The following is a 26,206-nucleotide window of genomic DNA, read 5'->3' as shown; positions in this document are numbered from 1 at the left end:
AGGGAGTACAAGCCAGGGCATACTTGGTCAGAAGTGATGTTTATGGTGACTAATGTGCATATATTGTTTGCTAGCATTCAAGCTAAACAATGTTTTTCCTGTTGCCGGATTTCCAAATAAACCGGTTTATATGCCTTCTTCATGAATGTCTGAACCCATCCATGGAAAAGTATAGCAAATGAGTAGTTGTATTATGCTACATTTAGAGAAATCATGAATGCACACTTGATGTGCTCTCACGCGCTCCACTCTCTTGCTGTTCGATTTTTGAGTGCTAAACTTCTCGCAGTTGGGTTGGATACTTAGATGTCTCGAGGGAGCAATTAGAGTGGTGTGTGAGATAGACTCTGAACTTCTAGCTACAGCCATGGATATGAGGAAGGCACACTCCTCATCTTATGTTGCTGCAATTGAAGATAATAAATTTCAGTTGAAAATGTGGTTCTCTAAGCAGTGAGCTAGTGTTTGTAAATGTAATGCAAACTCTGTTGCACATGAGTCAACTTAAATTGGCCGTACATGTTTGCCAAATGAGAGCATTGGTTGAGACTCTATTGTACCACTTCGAGTGGTTGTTTGTGTCTCATGTGATTTGCCTGAACACTGTTAACCTATAAAGTCATGATTTGCCTTGAAAAATTTCCTCCTGGTACGCTTAATTGGGTCAATCTTGCCTTTCAGTGCCGAGTGTGACTTTTGAAGGGATTGCTTCCGGGCCTTGGTACTGATTTCTGCCATTGGTTGTCCCTCTCAATCGCACGCGCACAGGTCCATCTTCTTTGGAACCCATGAGACAATAGCTGCCCTTCCTCTGGGCGTTTTCTACTAGATCGGAAACGCGCCTTGGCGCGAGTATGCCGGTCACAACGCTATGGCCAAGTAGTGAATGCTCAATTTAGTAGGAAATCAAGTTTAGCGTATGTATTCAAACAGGATATAACAAAATAGGAGCAAAGCACCGATAAGCTCAACATCATCCTCAAACTATAAGGCAGCGTGCAGTTTTGAGTGTTGCAAAAATTACCATTTAGCTCACAAATTTAGAAGCATCGAGGTTTGAAGGCCTTGCTGAATTAGGAAGATTCATGCAGATTGGAAAGGCTGGATCCAAGTGGGCCTCTGAAAAGGAACCAAAGTTTCAATCTATCAGCATTATCACATGCTTTCTTTTATTTGATATTTTTTCTTTCAAAACAATCATCCATGATCCAAAACATGTAAATAACATCCAGGTTCTTCGCCCATGCACATGATGGCATATCAAAATATTTTCTGTCAAGCGATGATCAGTGATTTTTTTACATAATGGAATTAATAGACAACATACTAAACCTGCTTGAATGCTAAGATGTTTCTAACACCACCAGCTTAGAAAAAGGATAATGTAATCATTTTTGAACACATCATGATGGCTCCATGTCCAGGTAAATCTTTATGGCAGCAACAATACAGTAGATGGAACAGAAAATAAAATAAAAAGGTTGTTCCTCCGTTGATGTTCGTCATGGTGCCAAGGAACATTTCCATCCCGAGGAAGACATCACATAAATGTATTGAATACAGGATGAGGCTTATCCCGCAAAAAAAAAGAATACAGAATGAGGCTTATGATGATCAATTGACTGGAAAGAATTCATAATGTCATTGTGCCATTCATATATGGAGGAAACATTGTTCGTTTATTTTGGAAGATGTATCAACAATAAATAGAAAAATGGCTCAAGAAGTCTGAGCCGTTGCCTAAAGTGTCGTGTCAAGAAAATGACTAAGCGATACTACATATGTTGAAAGCAAGAGCCAAAAGACGGTGGTCAAAAATTGAATTAGATTATGATCAAGTAAATGCTACATGTTCCACATAGCAAATAGATCCAATTATTAAAAAAATAAAAAAAAACATACATAATGTGGCAAAGAACCTGAAACAATTACAATTTTAAACTTCTATACATAATTCGAGGTGCTCCAGTAAACCTTGGCTGAAGATTTTGTGTCGAGGAAACCCTTCAAATTGTTCCAGATCAACTTGAACACACTGCCCACATACACAAGCAAAATATGATGCAAGGTCTGCAATTTTAAATAAAATTATTACTGCACTACACCATAATACTTCTTTTAAACTATCAAAATTTTAAGCAAACTATTCAGTAGTATCTACAACTAAGTAAAATAACCGCCGATAATAGACGATCTTTACCTTCTGCATATGAACACATATGAAATTAGGCAGTCGCCTTGGTGAATAATAGATATGTTTGAAATTAAATAGACCAAACATGCTAATTAGAGTGGAAGAATATATTGATTCATATATGAATTCTAATGAGCGCCATCAAGCGACCATCAATAAAAATTATAGTTCTCCACATTAGTAATCTAACACCAAGAAAATAAATAAGCCGTTATAATCATTTGTCAACATTATTTTCTGTTCCAATTTGTAGAAAAGGATAGCAGTTTTGTTCCAGAACCATAAATAGGAAAGAGAAAGCGAAAGAGAAAGAAATAAATAAATATAGGGAACTTAACTATTTGTCAAATCATGAGTTATGTACATAAAGAAGTAGGCACAAAATTAACCTTGGAAGAGGATTACTCTTCCTGTTTCTGGGCCCAACAGCTTAATAGTGTACTGTGTACCATAAGAGCATCAGTAAGTGACACAACTACTTTGCCTACATACATGATAAAGAACTTTAATGCCATATGTGTGCTGAAAGCAAAAAAAGAAAAGGAAATAAAAAATACTGGATCTGAACCATATTGACTACTAAAAGGGTAGGCACAAGCTTAGCTAAATTTACCACAAATGTGATATATTGTGCTATAATTAAATGGGTGCAATCTGACAATTGCCAGCATCACAGATCATCCATGCTTCTAGTTACAACTATAAATGGCCAAAAGGAATGGCAAACTTTATTTAGCTTGTAATATATGAATGCCAGGAAACAGAAGTTGAATATATATAAGCAATCAACCAAGAAATGAGATGATATATGTGAATAATATACAAGAGTAAGGAGATGATATATCAGTGAAGAGCATATGGCCACATCTAGGAAGAAAGAGAGTTCCTCAGTCATACAAATCAGCAGGTATGAGGCACAAACATGCATCTTGTATGCATCTAAACAGAACAATATGCACACAGAGTTTTTTCTGGGCCATCAGAAATAATGCATTCTAAGTATCAGATGTTACCTAGAAGGAAAAAATAATCCATTCGACAACAAACAATGCCTAGATTGCATCAAATCGAACCCATGCATAAAAAGGTTAACAGAAAGCAAGCTGAAGGCTTGTTACCTCAAAATCATCTCCTTCATAGCTTAATATCTACAACCCATCTCCAAATGATTCCTACAATATTGCAAACCTTTCCAATTGGGCATCATCCCACATTCTTAAATATCTATATACGTGAATTAAGCTTAGTTGGTTTGAGCACGCAACTGTAATATGATACAATGCATAGCAAGATAGAAAAAAAATGTCAAAAAGGCAGAATAAACTTGCAAAGAGGCTATCATCATAACAATAGGGATTCCTTTTTACCAAAAGCAAAAGCAGCAGGCTGCACCTTGCTTCATGAAAATTAGGGCTCATAAGGGTCTAGGGACCTGATACGTACCTACGACGGGCTAGCCTAGACAGGAGCAGTGGCTACCTCGACGTTGGTCCCTCTGGAGCTGCTGCACACACACACTGACCTATATGTCAAGCTGCAGAAAAAAATGGATTAGACCAGAGAGAGAGACAGACGAAATGGGGGAAGTGGAGAGGGCACTCACCTCTAGCTTCGCATGACGGATGCGTGACGTCTCACCTCAGGCCGTCTTCTTCCTGAAGTGCATGAACTCAAGGACGATGATTCGACACTCCTCCAGTCGATGACGACGCCTCCAGGGAGAGCAGCAACGCGAGTGGCAACCGGCACACTTCACGCTTCTTAGTGTATGGAACAGAGTAACGCTGCAGTGAGGGAACAAACCGAAGTTATACGGTGTGGGTAAGCAGTTGCTTATATCTAATTAGGAAGACTGAAAGATAGTGCCATCCCCATTTCCCTCAAAAGGCAACAATAAAACATCAAGTTGCATCCCTGAAAGCATAAGAAATTCCAACAATTTATAATCAGAAAGATGAAAGATAATGTACTCTAAATATTTCTGTGCAGAAGACCGAGAGATAGTGCCATCCCCATTTCCCTCAAAAGAGCATGTGCTAATAATATCTGATAGTATGGTAAGAATGATTTCTGTGCAATGAAGAACATATCAACTGATAATAATGGAAAAAGACATGGGCATTTACATGAATACAGTAGAGATGAGAATGAGAGATAGGTAACTATTGTCATTTTCCAAACCTATCACTTCCTCACCTGATAATAATGGTAAAGTCATATAATTATATTCCTCTACATTAGTAATCTAACACCAAGAAAATAAATAAGCAACCATAATCATTTGTCTGAACCATCATTGCTCTTATAATTTTGTAGAAAAGGCCAAAGTTCAGTTCAGGAACAGAAATAAAAAAGATAATAAGATATACTAAAATATAGGAATTAAACTGTTTGTCAAATCATGATTTATGTGCTACTATCAAATCTTGAGTTTCACACGAGTGAAACAGAGCATGGCTAAGCATTCAAAAGGAAATAACAAAAAAAATCATTAGACGAACAAAATTTAAAGTATCACTTGATCTATTTCTGGAGCAGCACACAATATTAGCAATGCTAGCTAGCTGCACAAATCCGTGACCAACCTAATCATGTGTACGCAAGTGACAATTAATAGCAAGCCGAACGAAATGAAAATTTGTTTCTTTACCTGCAACACATAATCGCTCCAACACATTTCCATTTCAGTAGTCTCCAAGCCAAACGCAACATGAGCCGAGTAAAAGAAGGCAAAACAACACTGGAGCAGGACCAAACGATGCATCACATAGCAACGAATTACCTCATAACCACGTATATTTCAGAGTGGCCCTCTCTTCATATCATCCAAAGGTAAATTATTTACATCACACATTAACTATCCTTTTGGGGTCATAACAATGCTGCTTGCCTTATTCTGTTTGAAGCAAAGCCACATACACAAGTGTCTACATTAACCATTTACATTTTCCTTTACTACTATAGTTGAAGGTAACAGTAGTTATTAACTGCTGACAACCCAAATAATCTTAGAAACAAGGTGATTTTGAATGGAAGCCGAGAAGGGGATAGTGACTGCTTACATCAAGATAGAAGCCCAAATTGCTTGCGGGAGCACCAAGCTATCCTCCTGTTGAGCGCCAAAGAGCAGGATGGATGGGCAGTTAGTGAGGAGAGATCGGTAGGGGCAAGGCAGGCACATACACGTAGGTAAACAGGCACATACCAAGATCTGCAGCGGCAAGACACACATAAAGTCCCGGTTGAAGTTGAGGAAAGCGCGGAGATCCTCGAGTGTGCTGGTCCATGCCGCGCCGCTGGGCTTGGCGCTAGCGTACGCCGTGCACGAGCAGCCACGCAGGCACCTCGGCGTGCAGTCCGCGAGGATGGCACGGAAGTCTACCACGGCGGCCGTCGTGACGGGGACCTTGCAGCTTGCCGTTGCGGCAGTCGAGCGGCGCGGAGCCGACGCACCTGACGCGGTTGACCCGCGGAGGCGGAGCCCACGCCTCCGGCGACCGCGGCGCGAACCCGCGGAGGCACGCGCACACCCTGTTGGGCTCGCGTGGGTTCACGCCGCCGGCGACGCCGTCCGTCTCTGGTCGTCGTCAGGTAGGTGGTGGCGGTGGCTCGTGCTCCTCCTAGCCGCGTCTCTACTCTCCTCCGCCTAAGGCGGCAGCGGACCGCGGCCGCATCTGGGTCAGACGGTGACAGAGAGAAGATGGAGGCGGCCAGTGCGGAGAAGGAAGGGGAGGGCAGAGGCGCGCGGACGCGGACGGCGCCGTCGGCGAGAGGGCTGGAGCTAGGTACGCGGGGATGGGGCGGCGGCTAGGGTTCCTGCCAGGAACGAATGGGAGCACGAAGAGGATCGAGGGGACACGGGGATGGAGTAGCCGGTCTCCCTCACCTCATCGAACCGCAGCCAACCAGCGGCGGACACGCCACCACGCAATACGTGAAAAACCGAAAATGTCCTTGGCGGGGCACAGGATTAATAGGTGGTGGCACGAGATATTTACCGTCGGAGGGCGCACTGTTTCGATCCACAGTGTCCTTTTTCGATCCAACGTCCCAGAGCAGTCCATCTCGTGATCGCACGGCCTATATTGCATCAAGGACCAGATCCGACGGTCAGGAATCGCTAAACTCTGAGGAGACTGGGTTACTCCCGTCGTAATTCTTTCTGGATTTGGCCTTCAGGCACCCGTTCGTATGCATTTTGCTAACGGGCGCACACACACCCTCCGCGTTGGGCCAGCCCATCTACCTTGTTTTTTTTTTTCTGTTGGTGAATCGAACAAGCGCCTCCCACAAAAAAGCACACTCGTGGTAACCAGGGACCTCCCGCATTGAGGTACGCTGCAGTAACCACCACGCCACCTACTTTGATCTGATGTCATACATCTTTTTTTGTCTTTTCTTCTTTTTTCTTTCCTCTTTCCTTTTCTGTTTTTCCTTTTTTTTTCCTAGTTCGATGATTTTTTAAAAAAATTCGTGAACTTTTCCTTCAAATCGATGAACCTTTTTTTTTCAAAATCGTTATTTTTTTTCAAAATCGTTATTTTTTTTCAAATCAATGATTCAAATTTGTGGATTTGTTTTTGAAAATTCATGAACCTTTTCCAATTTGATATAAAAATCAAAATAGATGAACTTTTTTAAAATTCATGAATTTATTTTCAAAATCAGTGAACATTTTTTAATTCACCTAAAATGCGAAATCTACCTGGGCCGGCCCACCAGCATTGCGTGGGCGGCAGGGAGCTTCCCTTCCTTTGTCCCCTTCTCCTCGCCTGAGCAGCTCCCCTCCCCTCTCCGGCAATAACTGCCAACCACTGCCCCTTCTTTGCCGGCAACCACGGCGGCGCCACCGCTAAACCTACCGCGAATGTCCACCACCACCGCCATGAGGTGCGCCTTCGCGGCGCCTGTGCATGGAGCAGCACCTACCGTTACTGCCCCCACGGCCTGCCGCACCTCCACCATGCGCTGCTGCTTGACCACGCTCTCCACCCCGACCTGCTCGCCGCTTCCAACCTTATTTCCTCACACGCGCTCAGGAACGCGCTGATCGACGCATGCTCCAGGAACGGGGCGGGTTCTTGGACGCCAGCAAGGTGTTCGAGGAAATGCCGAGAAGAGACATGTGTCCTGGAGCACGGCCATGGCTGCGATGGTGCGACAGGGGGAGGTGGCCAATGCGAGGATGATGTCTGAAGAGATGCCAGAGAAGGAGATGGTAAGCTGGGACATCTATGCTGAGGCTGGGCAGTGAACGGATGTGTCAAAAGCAAGAATGCAAATGCAGGGAACTGGGTCTCAAAGGTCAGCAGGGTTAAATTGGATTACCCACGGATGGAAGCAGGGTCAACTGGGTCTCAAAGGTCAAAACGGATGGAAGCACTGGCTCCAGTGAATCCTGCAACCAGAAAGATGCTGTGACATGACAAGAAATCGCTGTGTCGTGTTACAGGATTACCCACGATGGATTGAGAACCCAGAGACCCGTGCAAGGATTTCTCAGCATCTGCTCTTCTGCCATCAGGTTTGCTCTGTCACAAACTGCTACTATGTTAAAATGAAAGCTGGTGATGGAATGGACTGACCAAACACTGCCAATATAGTGCTAGGTTTATCGGATAGTTCATACTTCATAGGTTAGTACTTTTAATGCTTCACTTCATCTGGTTAATCAAAATCAAAACTAGCTATAAGGTTAGGGTCCTCTAAAAATAAGAAAGTGAGAAGACCTCAGAATAAAAAAGAAGAAGTTACTTATGGTTATATTGTAGTTGTAGCAGCAAAGTGATTATGTTGGAAAAGTGGAATAGTTGAGTGTTTTATTTTTTGCATGTACCACTTCATAAGAATGTCTTGGAGACGAAGCAGCATACAGTCTTCGGTAAAATTCCGAGTCAGGTATCAAGCTTGTATCTCGTACAACAATATAAATCATCTATTTGTACTTCTTTTTTGTTGTCTTTCATGCTTCGTATACATGTTAATGGCATGCTATGTTATAAGGTCTTTTTTTTTGTTTCCTGTTTCAAGTTTTATCTCACTGCTAAGATATGAAAAAGCCTAATTTAGGTTGCTGTCATGTTTATGATAACTACTCCCTCCGTTCCTAAATATAAGCCCTTCTAGAGATTCCAATGCGGGCTACATACGGAGCAAAATGAGTGAATCTACACTCTAAAATACGTCTATATACATCCATATGTAGTCCTCATTGAAATCTCTAAAAAGTCTTATATTTTGAAACGGAGGGAGTATTCAACATGATGTTTTTTGTTTGGCATGCATCTGGGTCATACATTAGCATTTCCTTGAAAAAAGGAGATTGACAGGGCTATGAGTTTTGAGATGCACCAAACCAGAATATTTAAGTTGCCAAGCAGAATGTCTATCAGGAACAAGAAAGAAATGGCTTGCGAGATGTTTTAGAAGTTTAAAGATACAATTGTAAATTATTTTGTTCTGCAACATGCCTGCAAATGATGAGAATGATATAATTGTGTGCGAAATAAGTTTTTCACATAAACCAATACTCAAGATTTTTTTAAAGAAATGTCACCCAATTTTATATGGACGCAACATGTTAATACAATCTCCTTATGATAATCAAGACAAAAAGTTGACTTGTCTTTTACTTTTCTTCTCATAAAGGCATCCGAAAATCACATGTATCTTCTTTTAGAGAGATCATGCTTTATGACATGCCCCACAAATGCATCCCGCTCATCCACATACATGTAGCAAGTCAAATCACCTTGAACCATGTCAGAATTTCTAGCAAATTCACCAAAGTACACCAGCTAAAAATGTAATACAACTGTAATCACAGTACACAACACAAGTCAGAATGCACACTAAATGGTTCAGATATAGCTTGTAGATGAACCTGCCTGCACTTTCTCATTTTTCATAGATTTTGGGTGTTTCTAATAAATTCTACGGGCTACAAACTCCGCAATAGTTCCCCAAACACTAACTTGATGACATGCACTTTCTGGTAAAAAGAAATATAGCAAAGACTTATAGATAGAAAATGGTTATCCCCTTGAGTTATCCCACGAAAAATTTAGTGCATCAATTTATTTCCTGCTCTAAGTGCATCGGGATAAATGGCAAGAAAATCTACTCCCTCCGTCCTAGTACATAGGGCGTTTAAGTGCCTGCACAGCGACCAAGGAAAATCGGGAATAGAGCAGACGAGAGTAATGATTTCTGCTGGGCCCACAAGGAAAACCTGGAGTAGCCAACCAGCATGTCTGTTTCCCCTGTCATTAATGATTAATTCCCTGCTAAAAATTTCCGCTTAATGCGCCAGCAAATGGAAAGAGCAGCATGCAAACGTAACTAAATGATCGGGGGAAATGAGGGGAGTAGGGGCCTATGTACAAGGGATATCTGATTTCTGTTAGGCGCCCAATGCACTGGGACAGAGGGAGTAAGAAGTTAGCTTAGAAATTAAAATTTAAAGTGAGTAATGGCTTGGTTATGCGAGCGTGTTGTTAACCGATTAGCTGGTCCTGCAGCCACCTGGCTTCAAACCTGGCACAAAGGAAGTGAGTGCACCATGTCGCATAGGGGGGACGTGTGTCAGTCCAACCACCCGGGGGAGAAAATACCTTCTAAAAAAATAAGCAATGGGTCAGTTACATGTAATTGAATGTGCTCAAAATCCAGCCCAAAATGACGAAATCTCTCATAAATTAATGCATTAATATAGCACTAGAAACAAAAAGCATTGAAAGGCCAAATGAGCTCATCAGTGTCCATGTCGAGTTGTCATTGAATCATAATCAAATCTTTATAATCACTCCTAATAAAGAACAAAACACCTCAAGTTATCTACAAAAAGGGCAGACGGACATCTTTCACCAGTATCGTGGGATTCTCCTGGTGATAAGGTGAGCTGAAAATTCTCTTGTGTTCTTGGGAGTTTAGCTCTCTAGTCTCTGCGCTGTTATGCTTGATTTTGTTGTGCGAAATCTGCTCTTTCCCATCTATTTGTTTTTGCTACGATCTTTTGGTACGCCCTGGGCAGAAAGGTGTGGGGGCACAGGGAGATTACCTCTATTCTTCCTTGCTTGTTGATCCTGCCTTGCTCCCTCTTGTTGTGTGTCTCCTATTTCTTTTAGTTTCTCTTCAACTGTTTGTTTGTGGAGGTGAAGGTTCGTGGAATTACTTTGTAAAGTTTTGTTTTCTGCACATTTCATGTTCGGAATCCTTTTCCTGTCACATTTTGTTACAGATCTGGATCTTGTCTACGATTTTCCTTTTGCATTTATTTTCATCTTCATTATTATGTATGTGTCCTTACTTTCCATAAATGCCAACTTTGAGGTCTCTTGCTGAGGCAAGCTAACCGCTTTTGTCTGCTTCAGATAAGGAGGAATTGATTAAGCCAGCAGACGTAATCCAGTTTCTTGTGATCTAAGGACTCTTGGCTGGATAAAACTCCTTGTACACCATTGCTTCACATTCGAGAACTTTGTAGGTACAAGGCATCCTTTCTTGTTTTCTATCGCTTGTTGATCAGAATTTTCCGAGTATCTGTCAAGTGATGGATCTTTGCTGTGGTGTGAAGTCATACTTAGTTGGGTTCCTAACGCCTTAATTGCCACTGTGTAGTATGAGTGTGCAAATCATACATGTTGAACCATTTTAATGCTCTGACTGAATATATACCAAATCAGTCACAAAAGAAAAAGGATACCAAGTTCATGCATTTATTTTGTTCTAAATATCCTTCTTACTACAATAACACATCATTTATCTGTGGATATTTATTAGGACCAGGAACAAAAGTTGAAGGCAAGACCTATCTTCCAGAATACTCGGTACTCGTCCACTTGCAGATTGTAGACTAAACTTGAAAGCAATTGGTGGTTATCATAACACATGGAGAATAAACCAATTGAGCATCTTAGTAACCGCTTCACAGTAACACCCACAAATGGATCTGCATATGCTGAGAAGGAAATGCTAAAGCAGACTATACTTGCACAGGAAGCTACATTCCGGAAACAGGTAGGTTATGACATTACCCATACTATGTGCTTTCAGTAGTCTAGAGATTGCTTACATATGCAAGTGATGTGTTTTTTCCTATATTTGTCCATAGGCGTAATTGTTTCTCATTTCTATACGGTTTTGACACCTTTATTTATAGGTCTATGAACTCCATCGTCTGTACAAGGTTCAGAAGGACCTAATGGCATTACAATGCCGAGGAGGTGAATCAAAGGGATATTCTCAAGCCATATCATATTCATTACCATCTGGGGGTATAAGAAGAGTCCAGCAAATGGGGCCTCCTGCAGGACATGATATGAGGAAACCTTCTGGAAAATTCATGAAGGGAAAAAATATAGAGCGTGGCTTGAACAGAGTGGCTATGAGGCATAGCAATAGCGGGTCCACAAAAGAAATGCTCCTTCAGGTTCCAGCTAATGCAGATGATAGTGATGATGATGTGGTGACAGTATGGGAGAACCCTGCAAAGAGTTTGCCAAGAAATAGTGGTTCAGTTGGTACAAATCTGAAGCTTAGCATTGAACGCACCTCACCCATGGACAAGAATTGGGCCACTGGTTTACAGCCATCAGGTGTCTCAACAGTGAATGCTTTGAACAAAAAAGTGATAGGGTCACCTAGCACTATGAAGAAGACAAACTTCGCAAGTGTGAGTGCCTCCAGTTCTAAGAACCAGTGTTATTCATACGACCATAAATTAAAAGGTAAGATTTTCTCGATTTATTTAGAAACTTGTATATCTTTATGTTTTAAACCAATTTCTAAGCATCAATGCACGCTAAGTGTATCTTATTTTCCTTTTCTAGATCGAAGCAGTGGCATGGAATGGCTCACACACAAGAAAACTGGTGTTGATTCCTCAACTGTGCATTACCAGTCCACCTCTAGCATCATCAATCCAGGAATATTTGTAGCATCCAGCTCCAATGCTGCACCCAGATCTCTATGGCAAAGCAGCGCCACAGATTACATGACTAGGAGGCATTATGCTGACGCTGAATTTCCCAGTGCTCAGAATGGCCGACTTCCAACATTTCAAAGATATCACCGCCTTCATTCATCAGAGATTCCTGGAGGGGCTCAGTATCAACATCCTTCCCCATTTTATGATTGTCCCAAGGATGTGAATCTGAACAATGGTCCTCGAGATGCAACTGCCACTCTAGGACAAGCAAGTGAGAATGCATCAAAGGAAATCTTGTGGGACGGAAAGAAGCTGCGAAACTTGATGAAGAAAATCACCATGAAGAAATCACAAGTGTCACCGAGTCGTGAGAATGGGCATTCCCAGATTTCTCCTGGTTCCATGGGTTATTCAGGAGGTAGTACAAGAATCCTTGGTTTCACTATAAGTGCAGCGACCGAGAAAGATTCTCAACGCTCATCCACTTCGTCCACTACACACATGGCCACAGACAGCACACCCTCGAGCAAGGGTGTAGCTGACATGGAAATGCAATTCCAGAACAAGAAGGATGGCACCAGTGTCAGAAACCTCATTGACCTGAATGTTGCACTGCCGTTCATGGATGTCGCAGAGATTGATGCCCGCCAGTCAGAAGGCGACAGTGTTCCTGAAGAACCAGATGGTCCTTCCACTGCTGCAGCAAAGAATCTCATGGTCATGCATACGGGTGAATTCCAAGCAGGACCACCTCAAGGTAATATTCTGCATTGGTTTGCTGGCCTCGCGACATCAGGGGAGAGCACAGTGGTCTGTAGTAGTGAAATGAACAATGTTGATACGACTCTGAAGCTTTGACGCTGCAAATGTTCGACACCAAAGACTGTGTTTCCCACAAAGCCAACTCAAGCATAGCGACACCTCAAGAAGACATCAAGAAGGACATTGTGTAGGTTCAGATTTAACTTTAGATTTCTTAGTTGATGGGAATCTACTACTCCCTCCGATCCTAATTGTCGCTGATTTGTACTAAATCAGCGACAAACTAATATGGATCGGGGGGAGTAAGAAGTTTCGGAGAATCGAGGAACTAGTCCCATAGTTCACAACTCTATCGCGGGCTCTAGAAACGCAAACATCGTTCTTGTTACCTTTGTTTTACAGCAAACTCTGTTTCAGGATTTATTTTTTCAACGAATGCTTTGTTTTAATATCACCGCCTTTGAGTGCTCTGGTAGTTCCATGTTGACAGCATGATGTTATGTTTTGAATTGCTGGAGAACAGAGCTTAGCAAAATGCAGATGCTACTGTTATCTCAAGCTGTCATTTGTGGTATACTTTTCATGCTGAGCAGGTCGTTGATTAAGGTCTGCTAGAGGTGATTGAACCATACAACGTATTGGAGCCAAGGCTTTCAGTTTTTAATAGAAAAATCCATGTATCACTTGAGCAATTTTGAGATAGAAGAAGTATGTTGTAAGTGCAGTATTATAAGCAGGGGGGAAATCTAGAACACTCTGCTGGGGTCCTACTGACATCTGGCTGGGCCGGGACTTGGGCTGGGCTTCTCAGCCAGGCTTTTGCTAGGCTCATCTAGAAGCCTTGGTTGGCCCGATGTTCAAAATGATCCGCGTACGGCTGACTCCCAAGAGAAAAAAAAGGTCCGGCCCTATCCAACGGACCTTACAAACTAGACTTAGCGAAACACGATTATTCGAAAATCACCGGTCAAGGTAAAAACTCCTCTGATGGGGACACTCGTTGTCATCAAGGAGCTTTGGTGAGCTTTTTCCATCTGGCTAGAATTACATCTCCAGGACCATATATACAAAACCTACGGATGACCAAGTTAGCAGATTCATCAGCTGCTGCTAGATCTAGATGCTTCAACTGTTCATGGTTAGACTTGTGCTCTGCATGCAGAATTTATAAGAGAAGTGTTCAGCTCTAATGACATGACTCTTAAATCTGCCGATTTGTTGCCAAGTTCCTGAACTTCCGACTCTAATGATAGTCTTTGAGGGAAAAATGTCTCACGACTTCAATGCACTCTCAGGCTGCAGTCTTCCACTATGGATGCAAGTACTTTGCAAGCTCTTTTTACAAGTTTTCAAACAAGCTATTGTTAGTGCTGGCTGTACTCCTACTCCATATGTCAAATCTAAGCTTCACTGGGAAAGACAAGTATATGACCATCGGACCTGAAGACTCATGCTGTAATTGAGACTTGAACTTTGTTTATAGGATTTCAGTGGACTTGTCCCATCGTATATATACAAAATAAAAAAAGAATTTGAGACAACCGGTGCTGGTGATGCGGAGATCCCACATCATTGCAAGTGTAACCTTGCCTACAAGCTCTTCCTTCCCGCAAAAAAAAAACACTTCCTTCAGCATTACTGTACTACTAGTTTTGATTTAGGTCTGTATAACTCATGCCCCTTTGTCTTTTTTTCTTCATTCGAAAAGGAGGTTAAAACCTCCGGCATCTGCATGGAATGTCCATCTTGGAGTTACTTGTTTGACTGAGATGTGCTTGACAAAGATATTAACAGTTCATTTGAGTTTATTTGACTTATAATGTGATTTTCAATTGAGTTGATTACATAACATATAGATATGGATTATTATGTGGTTAGTAACTGATTTTCTCCTGTTTAAAAACAAGGTGTGGGGGTTGATGTTTGGTTTAGTTTGATTTTCTTAGGTATACACCTTACTGATTTTTTAAAAACATTTGTTGTGATCGCAAAAACGTTATCTTTGTTGTGGTCGAAGAGTGCAAACATTGACAATACGACAATGCTAGAGCAAGAGCGGATGAACAGAATACTAATAAAAAAATATTGAAAACAAACACTAAATTACTACTCCCAAATATTCAACTGATTGGTCGTAATGATTTTTAATTTGTGTGGTCATTGTGGAGAGTGATTGCGAGCCAGATGCACCATTGATGCGGTGGCAAGCTTGGATGGGTGAAGCAGAGGTGGAGACAGTGGCTAAAAGACTGCATGTACACACCACAAGAGGGCTAAACCGCACGTCCATCTTTCTGTGGGCGAGTAATGGAGCATAAACTAGCGCAGAGATGGTCGTCGGTTCTGTCATGCTGCCTACGTACATTGTACATTGCAGATGTTGTATCCTGACGCAGAACAATCTTGTGAGATTGAGGCAACCAGTGCGACCTCTCCGCGTCGATCTTGTGAGCTTGAGCTCACCAATCCTCTTTCTCTGAATCCATGAGCTAGCAACTTTCCTGAGGTCTCCCAACCCTAAGCTAGCTTCAACCGATGGTTCAGTAAAAATTTCACTCGCTTCACAAGATAGATGTAGGGATGTCCTTCTAAATGCTATCATGTTCATATGTTCTTTGAAGGAAACACATTTGAAGTGTGGTTGTATATATAGAGAGAGCCACCAGCGGAGGCTATGTCACTAAAGATACCATGTCAAATCCCAACTACTACTCCGAAACATTTATAATCACCCCACATGTGAGCCGGTCCATATATGGTGCCACAATTCGCAAAAAAATATTCACTCTCCACAACTCCCTCGACACAATCTCAGGCTCTGACTATGATGGTCCAACAAATCAGTAGCTCGGACTAAGGATACATTATTTGTTATACTGTAAATGCTCCAGCCTGACCAAGGAGGAGCCAAAAGAAAATAGAGGATCATCACGTTCAGAGATTCACCTAGAAAGGTAGACTGCAGGAGGAACCAAGTTAACATCTAAAGTTGCATTAACCTACAATAACAGTTCAATACAGATGATGCATTTTTTTAAATGACATCAGGAAGAGTTTACTTCAAAGCTTCAGCCTACAGTAAGACCATCAGGAACTACATTCGCCAACTTCCCGACTGTCTACTAGAACAAGTTTTGCGGAGCTCTAGCGATAAAGGGGTGATGCCGACGGCACGTCTTTAGCTCGCTTCAGTGTTTGTAGTCATCGCTAGGTGGTCTGCGGATCTGAATGTAATAATAATTATTCTTTATTTTCGTTGTACTGTCATGATTGACGACGAATTGATTGGAAGCTTTTCCACAAAAAAACTCTTGAGCTCTTCCTGACCTTTGATCCGCCCTTCATCTTGTTGGAGACTAAAAATGCACTTCCTTTTATGCTGACCTATATGTTTGGCATGATTGATGTTTTTTTAGGCATGATTGATGTTAAAGCTGATTGATGTTAAAGCTGTAGTATAGATACAGCTCATTACAACACATGGATAATTAAATAGTAGAGAAAAGACTGGTCATTGGCGTATGGGAGGACGCTCCCAGGGGAAACTCGGGTGGTGAAACCCTAGCCGCCACCCAAGCCCCCTCCCTACCCTCCCTCCCCTCGACGCCGCCAGAGGATGCCGGCGGGCGAAGCCCACGCCGGTGGACGGCGGCGGCGGGGCCCTTGTTCGCGTGCTCGTGCGCTGGTGTTGGGCGCGCTGGAGCAGTGGGTGCGTGCGGTGGCGCGGTGGACTGCGTGCAGGGGAGGTCGTCGAGATGGCACGGTGCGCGCGCGCGGTGAAGCTGCCTGGCGACGGCTGGCCGCTGCAGCAAGCAGGAAAGCTGCAGGCACCCAGATCCGGGCCGTGTGGGCCCGCCTTGGCCCGCATCAACCACTCTGCCCCCGCCCACCCATCTCCCTCCTCCCACCCTTCTGCCTGCCACTAGTGGTCGCTGCTGGGTTGGTGAGCACGCGCGCGGCGACCCTGACAGTTGCTGGATGTTGTGCCCCGGTGAATCCTAGCGGCGGAGGCTGTAGGCCGGCGCGGCGGCAACGCGGTGTAGGTGACTACTGTCGCTTGCTGGACGCGCTCCCGGCGATGGCCGGCTTGCTGGCACTGCGCTGGTCGGTGCCCACTTCTGCGACTGTCGACGTTCCTAGGCTTCCCTCCTCCATGCGTGTCTGTCTTCTTCGGCGTTCTTTGCCATGTCCAGTATGAAACTGCATCTGAGGTCTTTGCTCATGGGTTGGGGTGGAATCCCCGTGCGGCGATGGCATGCGCCGTCAACGGCGATGCCCGAGGGTGTCGTCACCTCCATGGAGGCGTTGGCAGATGGTGGCTGGTGATGCGTCGGTCTGGCGTCGACGGCTGCATAGGGAGCAGGTGGCAACGTATGCCAGTGCCGGCGCTCCCCCAACGAATGTTACGCCAGTTCTTGCCGGGCCCTGCCTTTCACCCACCGACTCCTGCCTTTCACCCACCGACTCCTAGGCACATGAGTGTGTGGTACGTTGGTCTGGGCAGTCCTGGAGTTGCAATCGTCCCCGATGGTGTCTAGCAATGGCGGTGATGCTGCCCTGTTGCTCCGAGTCTTGGCGCCTTGCCATCTTTGGCTGGAGGTCGGGCTGGACGAGGTCTAATGTCGTTGTGTGTTGTGTGTTGTAGTTGAGGGCACCTCCTTACCTAGTTGTAGTCGCTTGGCGAGAACGGTCGTGTGTGTGTCCCTCCTTCCTAGAGGTTGTACCCCCCATGTCTTCCTGTTCAATGCAATGAAACGCAAACTCTTTTGCGTTTTCTCAAAAAAAATGGCGTATGGGAGGTGCGAGGAACACACCCTGCACGTCGAAACAAACATGCCCGCTTCTTGTACACACCACAAGTGAATTAAACTGCACGTTCGTCTCTTTGTGTGGGTTAGCAGTGGAGCATAAACTAATGCAGAGATGGTCACAGATTCCGTTATGCTGCCTACATACATTGCAGATGTTGTATCCTGACGCATAACAATCTCGTGAGCTTGAGGTAACCAATGCTGGACTTCTGCATCAATCTTGTGAGCTTGAGCTAACCAATACGTACTATTTTTCAGAATCCATAAGCTAACAGCTTTCCTGATGCCTCTCAGCCCTAAGCTATCTACAACCAATGATTCAGTAAAAAATTCACACCCACTTCACAAGATAGATGCAGGGATGTCCTTCTAACTCTCATCATTATGTTTATATGTTCTTTGAAGAAACACATTTGAAGTGTGGCTATATATACAGAGCCACCAGTGAAGAAGCCTCGGTAAAGATACCATGTGAATTCCCAACTACTCCAAAACATTTCGGAAATGATAAACCACCACACCTCTGAGTCAGTCCATATATGGTACCACAATTCGCCAAAAAACTTAACTCTCCACAACTCCCTCAGACACAATCTCAGGTTCCCCAAATACACTAGTATTTAGTTGCGGAAAATCCTTTGTTTATGGTGCAAGAAATTCTAGATGGTGTATGTAATCACAATAAAATTAAGCACAAAACAGCATGCCGACAAGGTACCGCAGCAATGCAATACAAATAGAGGTTGCACCAATCTATCCTCAAAATAGTTGTGATTGCAAAGACTGCTATCTTTGTTGTGGTCGAAGAACACAAACATTGACATTACGACAATGTGAGAGCAAAGGGGGTGAACGGAATATTAATAAAAAATATTGAAAAGTTGGGATATTAAATTACTACTCCCAAATGTTCAGCTGACTGGTCACTACAAAAAGACATCAAAAGAATCTTTCTAATCAACAAGGTTGATATGTATGCATTGTTGTGCGGTTAGTAACTGATTTTTGGGTGGTCATATACCAAGAGCAAGTATATTAAGGTGATGTAAATGGGCCATACGAATTAAAGTATTATATGTTTTCTGAGTTGGATGAGAGAGAAGATGAGAGAGAAGGGAACCGGGCTGCAAATTAAGAGTCAGTCCAACACGAGCTCCAAGAAACATCATGAGAGTGTGAGGTGGCCATGTATTACTGAAGTACTAATACTTTTTTAGCTAACTAATATACATAGTGGCTATTAGGCTGGCTATAGATGACATGGCAACAAGATATAGCCAACACTTGGCTCTACCATTAACCTTGCTCTAATGTGTGGAGGATGATTGTGAGTGCGATGCACCATTGATGTGGTGGCAAGCTTGGATTGGTGGAGAGAGGTGGAGATAGTAGGTAAAAGAAGAATAAGTGATTCACTCATCAAAATAAAGTCAGTGATGTCGCATGATGTGCATGGGCATTCTAGTCGTATATGTTTGACACGATCAGTGTTAACTATAGAATATATATGGCACATTGCAATGCACAGACAACTAGTAGAGAAAAGAGAAGGGTACGGTGTATGGGAGGAGCAAGCCCCCTATGAGGAACGTACCCCGCGAATCAAAACATAGCAGCTCACGTTGTCTACACATCACAATAGGGCTAAACTGCAGGTCCGTCTTTCTATGGGTCACCCAGTGGAGCGTAAGCTAATGCGAAGATGGTCGTAGTCTTTGCCATGCTGCCTATGTGCATTGCAGATGTTATATCCTAACACAGAACAATCTTGTGAGCTTGGGCTAACTAGTGCTTTCTTTTTGAATCAATGTGCTAACGGCTTTCCTGATGCCTCCCAGCCCTAAGCTAGCTACAACCAATGATTCAGTAAAAAGTTCACTCACTTCACAAGATAGATGTAAGGGATTTACTTCTAGACGCCATCGTTGTACTTATATGTCCTTGGAAGGAAAGACATTTGAAGTGTGGTTATATATAGAGCCACCAGCAAAGTCTCGGCCGGTAAAGATACCAATGTGAATTCACAACTACCCCAAAACATTTATAATCACCACATGTGAGCCAGTCCATATATGGTACCATAATCCACAATGAAAAAGGGTAAAATCTTTGCTCTCCACAACTCCCTCAGACATAATCTCACGCTTCCCAAATACACTAATTTAGTTGCGGGAAACCCCTTTTCACGGCAAGTGATAGTGGCATTGAATACTTTGGCGGGCATTGCGGGAAAGTGAAAGTTGGGCCTTGCAGGATGTTTCCCACAAGATAATGATAGCCCATGATGCTTCCGTGCAGTAAGGCTCGACATGTATAAGATATGTTCAATTGCACTTGAGCCACACTCAATGATTTTGGGGCTCGATAGGTATAAGATATGTTCGGTTGCACTTGAGCCACGCCCAATGATTTTGGGCCTTGGCACCTTTGTGTCTGCTCTGACGATGTCTCTTGATGTCGGTGCCTTCCCCTGTGCCCAAGCTCTAGTATCTTTTTCTGTTTTTTTTTGTTTCCACTTGGTTTTCCTTAATTAACCGAAAATGTTAGGTTTTTGGGTCCGGTTTTCCTTATAAACTGGACCATCTCTCTTCTTCTAAATGAAATGCAGAAACCCTCGCCCCCGCTTGAGATGTCCTAAAAAAAACCTTGGTTTTTTTCAGATTCCAGTGCGAGAAATTCTAGATGGTGTACGTGATCACAATAAAATTAAGCCCAAAACAGGCATGCAGACAAGGTACCGCAGCAGTGCAAAACAACACACAGGATGCACCAAATCCATCCTCAAAATATAGTATGTATATATTACTAAGCTTACGGGCCAATGCACTTCTAATACAGTAACAAGTCACGGCTTCCTGTGCATGAAAAAGAACAAGACAGACAGAAAGAACAACAACTAACGTATGCAAATCGCGGGCGGGCTCCACCCCTCCGAAATGAATAGCTTCGCAACCGGGAAGCAGACTCTTTCGATGTATAAAAAATGCAACCGAACAAATCCATGTATTGTATCCCAATCAGCAATTGACCTGCAGAGATAAATCAACGGGTTAAATTCAATGCCACAAAGATCACAAACAGGGAACAATTTGGATGAAGGTTAAGATGATAAATGGGTAAACAGAGGATTAATCACAAGTCTCTGACTAAGATGGGCCAACAAATCAGTAGCTCAGAATACGTACGGATACATTATTTACTATACTATAACTACTCCAGCCTGACCAAGGAGGAGCCAAAAGAAAATAGAGGATCATCACATTCAGAGATTCACCTAGAAAGGTAGGCTGCCGGAGGAACCAAGTTAACATCTAAAGTTGCATTAACCTACAATAACAGTTCGATACAGATGATGCATATTTTTTAAAATGACATCAGGAAGAGTTTACTTCAAAGGCCTTCAGCCTACATGAAGACCATAAGGAACTACAGTCGCCAACTTTCCGACTGTCTACTAGAACAAGTTTTGCTCAGCTCTAGCGATGAAGGGGTGATGCCGGTGACACGTCTTCGGCTCGCTTCAGTGTTTGTAGTCATTGCTAGATGGTCTACAGATCTGGATGTAATTTTCATTATTTTTTATGTTCGTTGTACTGTCATGATTGATAATGAATAGATAGGAAGTTTTTCCGCAAAAAACTCTTGAGCTCTTCTTGACCTTCGATCCGCCCTTCATCTTGTTGGTGACTAAAAATGCACTTTTTTCTATGCTGGCCTATATGTTTGGCATGATTGGTGTTAAAGCTATAGTATAGATATAGCTCATTACAACACACGTATAAATTAACTAGTATTCCTCTGTAAACTAATATAAGAGCGTTTAGATAACTAAAGTAGTGATCTAAATGCTCTTATATTAATTTACGGAGGGAGTAGTAGAGAAAAGATACTTGGTAATATGGCGTATGGGAGGAGCAAGCTCTCTGCGATGAACACACTCTGCGCGTCGAAACAAACATGCCCGCGTCGCGTACACACCACAAGTGAGCTAAACTGCACGTTTGTCTCTTTGTGGCTGAGCAGTGGAGCATAAACTAATGCAGAGATGGTCACAGGCTCCGTCATGCTGCCTACGTACATTGCAGATGTTGTATCCTGACGCATAACAATCTTGTGAGCTTGAGTTAACCAATGTTGGACTTCTGCATCAATCTTGTGAGCTTGAGCTAACCAGTACGTACTATTTTTCCGAATCCATAAGCTAACAGCTTTCCTGATGCCTCTCAGCCCTAAGCTAGCTACAACCAACGATTCAGTAAAAATTTCACACTCACTTCACAAGATAGATGCAGGGATGTCCTTCTAAATGTCATCATTATGTTTAGAGAGAATTCCTTATTTGGCCCTCTCTTAAAATTTGGTTCCCTTTTTGGCCCTAAAAAAAATTCTTCCCTTTTTGACACTCAAACTTCATTTTGTTCCTTTTGTGACACTTCTGCTAGTTTTGACAACTAACACCGTTAAATACCACATGAGAAGTCCACTTTACCCCTGCTGTATTTTGTGACCAAAATTGTGAACTGGAAGTCAAAAGCAATGGCAATACGAATTGGAATATAGTGCCGAATGAAACATAATATGCTATTTAGCTTGTCTGCATAACGATTATTAATTCAAATCACTTCTTCAATTTGATATCCTTCCTAGCTTTTTGACATCTGATGTCCTTCCTAACTTTTTTGGGGTTGCCAAGCAAGTTGATTTTCAGTAAATAAGTTGAGTCTGGATCCATCCTGTGAAAGCAAAAGATCCATCTCTAAGTACACTGATGCATCTTCAATCCATCTCTAAGAACACTGTTTTATATGAACAGAGGTGAAGCAAATACTCAAATCTGCTAGAGAAGAGAGGCACTTACCCTTCAAGCCATGCCGGAGTACTTGCATCTGTGGCAGTCGCACCATCGTCATTGCCCTGCTTCGGCGCCGCACCTTGACCGCCCTCCGGCGCAGCACCTTGCCCGCCCTCCACCTCCCCTCCATGGTCGCCCTCTGGCGCCGCGCCTGGGCCGTCCTCCTTCATCCCGCCATGGCCGCCCTTCTCCTGCCCGCCATGGTCGCCCGAGGACGAGGCCGGTGCAGCGCCGTGGCCTTCCTCCACAGCGCCGTCCATCCCTTCACCCGGAGCAGCGTCGGCCACGCCCTCCTCCATCCGCTCCTCCAGCCTCGCGCGGCCGCTGTGTAGGGTTAGGGATCGAGGAGAAGGGGAATCGGGAGAATAGGGAAGGGCTCGCTACGCTGTTGACTGTTTGGTCAGCGGGATTTTGTTTTCCTGTTTTTTTTCAGCGGCCTACAACAGGGGTAAAAATGACTTTTCAAGTTGCAGTTGACGGTGTTAACGGCAAAAACTAACGGAAGTGTCAAAGAAGGAAGAAAATGAAGTTGTTGTGTCAAAAAAGGAAAAATAAATTTTTTAGGGCCAAAAAGGAAACCAGATTTTAGTCAAGGGCCAAATAAGGAATTCTCTCGTATGTTTATATGTTCTTTGAAGAAACACATTTGAAGTGTGGCTATATATACAGAGCCACCAGTGAAGAAGCCTCGATGAAGATACCATGTGAATTCCCAACTACTCCAAAACATTTCAGAAATGATAAACCACCACACCTCTGAGTCAGTCCATATATGGTACCACAATTCGCCAGAAAACTTAACTCTCCACAACTCCCTCAGACACAATCTCAGGTTCCCCTGACACACTAGTAATTTAGCTGCGGAAAACCCTTTGTTTCCGGTGCAAGAAATTCTAGATGGTGTATGTAATCACAATATAATTATGCCCAAAACAGTCATGCAGACAAGGTACCGCGGCAATGCAATACAAATAGAGGGTGCACCAATCCATCCTCAAAATAGTATGTATATATTACTAAGCTTACAGAAAGATGCAGATCTAATACAGTAACAAGACACAACTTCCTGAAGAACAAGACAGACAAAAAAACAACTAACATGTACAAATCGCAAGCGGGCTCCACCCCTCCGCAATGAATAGCTTCACAACCGGGAAGCAGACTTTTCCATGTATAAAAAATGCAACCGAACAAATCCATGTACTATATCCCAATCAACAATTGACCTGCAAAATCAACACCCCAAATTCAATACCACCGATCGGGTCTGCAGGCTTGCTGCGAACCAGTGGTCCGCTGCTGCCCGCCGGACTTGGGCCGACAGGCTCCTCCATCCTTTCTCCCCCCTCCCTCATCCCCTTCTTGCTTTTCTGAATTGTTTTGTGTCATTGCTATTATGAACTATTTTTCTAAACTTTTTTGTTTTTCCAAGATTTTTTGACAGATTTGTGTCACCATAGAAGAAAAGAAGTATCATGAGCTGAAACTGGGAACACATGAAGCTGCTAGATGTACTAATGGAGCTGAAAATGTACTATCAAGATCCAGGTTGAAGAAAATTATTTTTCTGCTGACTGCAGTGTTCATGGTCATGTCGTGATGTGGTTGAAGAAAATTATTTTTCGGCTGACTGCAGTGTTCATGGTCATGTCGTGATGTGAGTTCATGTCTTGTCGCCTCCTTGCGTTTACTAAAACACTTCGCTATGCTCTTTTATTTTTGGAGAAAAAACCATGTTGTAGCTACCAAGATGGAGGGAGACATTGAATGTCCATCTTGGAATTAGAGGTCTGCTTGACAAAGATATTGACAGTTCCTTCGAGTTTCATTTGACTTGTAATGTGATTTTGATTTATTTAGAGTGAATTACATAATATATATGCGGTTAGTAACTGATTTTCTCTTTTTTAGAAACGAGGAGCCGGGGTTTGATCTTTGTTTTAGTTTGATTTTCTGAGGTATATAGATTTGCTGTGATTGCAAAGGATGTTACCTTTGTTGTGGTCGAAGAACACAAACATTGACATTACGATAATGCGAGAGCAAAGGGAATAAATGGAAACTAATAAAAAATATTGAAAAGTTCGGACATTAAATTACTACTCCCAAATGTTCAGCTGACTAGTCACTACAAAAAGGGATCAAAAGAATCTTTCTAATCAATAAGGTTGATATGTATGCATTGTTGTGCGGTTAGTAACTGATTTTTGGGTGGTCATATACTAAGAGCAAGTATATCGAGGTGATGTAAGTGGGCTATACGAATTAAAGTATTATATTTTACTGAGTTGGATGAGAGAAGAGGAGAGAGAAGGGAAGTGGGTTGCAAATTAAGAGTCAGCTCCAACACGGTCTCCAAGAAACGTCATGAGAGTGTGAGGTGGCCATGTATTACTAAAGTATTAATACTTTTTTCAACTAACTATTGTACATGTTGGCTATTAGGCTGGCTATAGATGACATAGCAACAAGATATAGCCAACACTTGGCTCTACCATAAACCTTGCTCTAAGGTGCCGAGGAGGATTGCAAGTTAGATGCACCATTGATGTGTTGGCAAGCTTGGATTGGTGGAGAGAGGTGGAGATAGTAGGTACAAGAAGAATAAGTGGTTCACTCATAAAAAACGTGAGTGATGTCGCATGATGTGTGTCGGCATTCTAGTCATATATGTTTGATGTGATTGGTGTTAAACCTATAAAGCACTCCCTCCGTTCCATATGTAGTGCATATAGATCTTCTTTTTTTTAAGTTCCATATGTAGTGCATATAGATCTTTTTTTTAAGTCAGACCTCACCAACTTTGACCAAGCTTGTGGAGAAATACATTTACATCTAGAATGGCAAGCATATATCATTAGATCCATTGTAAGACATAGTTTCAGATTTTATATATTTGATATTGCAGATATAAATAGTTTTCTCTATAAACTTGGTCAAAGTTTACAAAGTTTGACTTTTTACAAAATGTATACACATTATATTATGAAACGAAGGGAAGTATATATGACTCATTTCTCACTGGTAGAGAAAAGAGACCGGTATGGCGTACGGGAGGAGCAAGCCCCCTGGAAGGAACGAACCATCCACGTCAAAACATACCAGCTCGCGTCGTCTACACACCACAAAAGGGCTAAACAGCACGTCCGTCTTTCCGTGGGTGAGCAGTGGAGAGTAAGCTAATGCACACATGTTCGTACTTTCTGCCATGCTGCCTAGGTGCATTGCAGATGTCGCAGAACAATCCTGTGAGCTTGAGCTAACCTATGCTTTCCTTCTCAATCCATGAGCTAACTGCTCTCCTGATGCCTCCCAGCCCTAAGCTACAACCGATGATTCAGTAAAAGTTTCACTCACTTCACAAGATGGATCTTCTAAATGTCATCATTATGTTTATAGTCTGAAGGAAACACATTTGAAGTGTGGTTTTATATAGAGAGCCCAGCAAAGTCTCGGCCGGTAAAGATACCAATGTGAATTCCCAACTACCCAAAAACATTTATAATCACCACATGTGAGCCAGTCCATATATGGTACCACAATTTGCAAAAGAATCTTCACTCTCCACAACTCCCTCTACATAATCTCAGGTTCCCCAAATACGCTAATTTAGTTGAGGGACATGATTTGTTTCTTTCAGATTCCAGTGCGAGAAATTC

The 26,206-nt window shown here is 42.8% G+C and overlaps 2 protein-coding genes and 1 long non-coding RNA gene across 6 annotated transcripts; 1 reads left to right on the top strand and 2 right to left on the bottom strand.

Moving 5' to 3' along the window:
* Nucleotides 1-406: 406 nt before the first annotated feature.
* LOC119311561 lies at nt 407-6,047 on the bottom strand. The gene is made up of 8 exons (XR_005151107.1): nt 5,400-6,047; nt 5,257-5,303; nt 3,798-3,978; nt 3,638-3,728; nt 3,313-3,366; nt 1,975-2,678; nt 1,025-1,119; nt 407-869 (listed from the first exon to the last, which is right to left on the bottom strand). It is a non-coding gene; the product is annotated as an uncharacterized LOC119311561 (long non-coding RNA).
* Nucleotides 6,048-7,004: 957 nt separating this feature from the next.
* LOC119311560 lies at nt 7,005-13,338 on the top strand. 3 transcript variants are annotated; one of them, XM_037587205.1, is made up of 6 exons: nt 7,005-7,718; nt 8,042-8,092; nt 10,567-10,675; nt 10,976-11,212; nt 11,355-11,922; nt 12,025-13,338. In XM_037587205.1, the coding sequence occupies exons 4-6, from the start codon at nt 11,084-11,086 to the stop codon at nt 12,978-12,980; spliced, it is 1,653 nt and encodes a 550-aa protein (XP_037443102.1). In that variant the 5' UTR covers nt 7,005-7,718; nt 8,042-8,092; nt 10,567-10,675; nt 10,976-11,083; the 3' UTR covers nt 12,981-13,338. The 3 variants fall into 3 exon arrangements, with proteins under 3 accessions (XP_037443102.1, XP_037443100.1, XP_037443101.1); XM_037587203.1 differs by lacking the exon at nt 7,005-7,718 and having other exon boundaries at nt 7,738-8,092; XM_037587204.1 differs by lacking the exon at nt 7,005-7,718 and having other exon boundaries at nt 7,738-8,092; nt 10,567-10,679.
* Nucleotides 13,339-20,455: 7,117 nt separating this feature from the next.
* Nucleotides 20,456-23,010, bottom strand: LOC119311559 (glycine-rich protein DOT1-like). 2 transcript variants are annotated; one of them, XM_037587199.1, is made up of 2 exons: nt 22,554-22,989; nt 20,456-20,724 (listed from the first exon to the last, which is right to left on the bottom strand). In XM_037587199.1, exons 1-2 carry the CDS (start codon nt 22,844-22,846, stop codon nt 20,592-20,594), a joined length of 426 nt encoding a protein of 141 aa, XP_037443096.1. In that variant the 5' UTR covers nt 22,847-22,989; the 3' UTR covers nt 20,456-20,591. The 2 variants fall into 2 exon arrangements, with proteins under 2 accessions (XP_037443096.1, XP_037443097.1); XM_037587200.1 differs by lacking the exon at nt 20,456-20,724 and adding an exon at nt 20,732-22,428 and having other exon boundaries at nt 22,554-23,010.
* Between the last annotated feature and the right edge of the window lie 3,196 nt (nt 23,011-26,206).

Source organism: Triticum dicoccoides, chromosome 5B (assembly GCF_002162155.2).
Source record: "Triticum dicoccoides isolate Atlit2015 ecotype Zavitan chromosome 5B, WEW_v2.0, whole genome shotgun sequence".
Classification (NCBI taxonomy): domain Eukaryota; kingdom Viridiplantae; phylum Streptophyta; class Magnoliopsida; order Poales; family Poaceae; genus Triticum; species Triticum dicoccoides.
The sequence above is the reverse complement of the archived record's forward strand: the minus strand, read 5'-3'. Positions and strand labels throughout refer to the sequence as shown.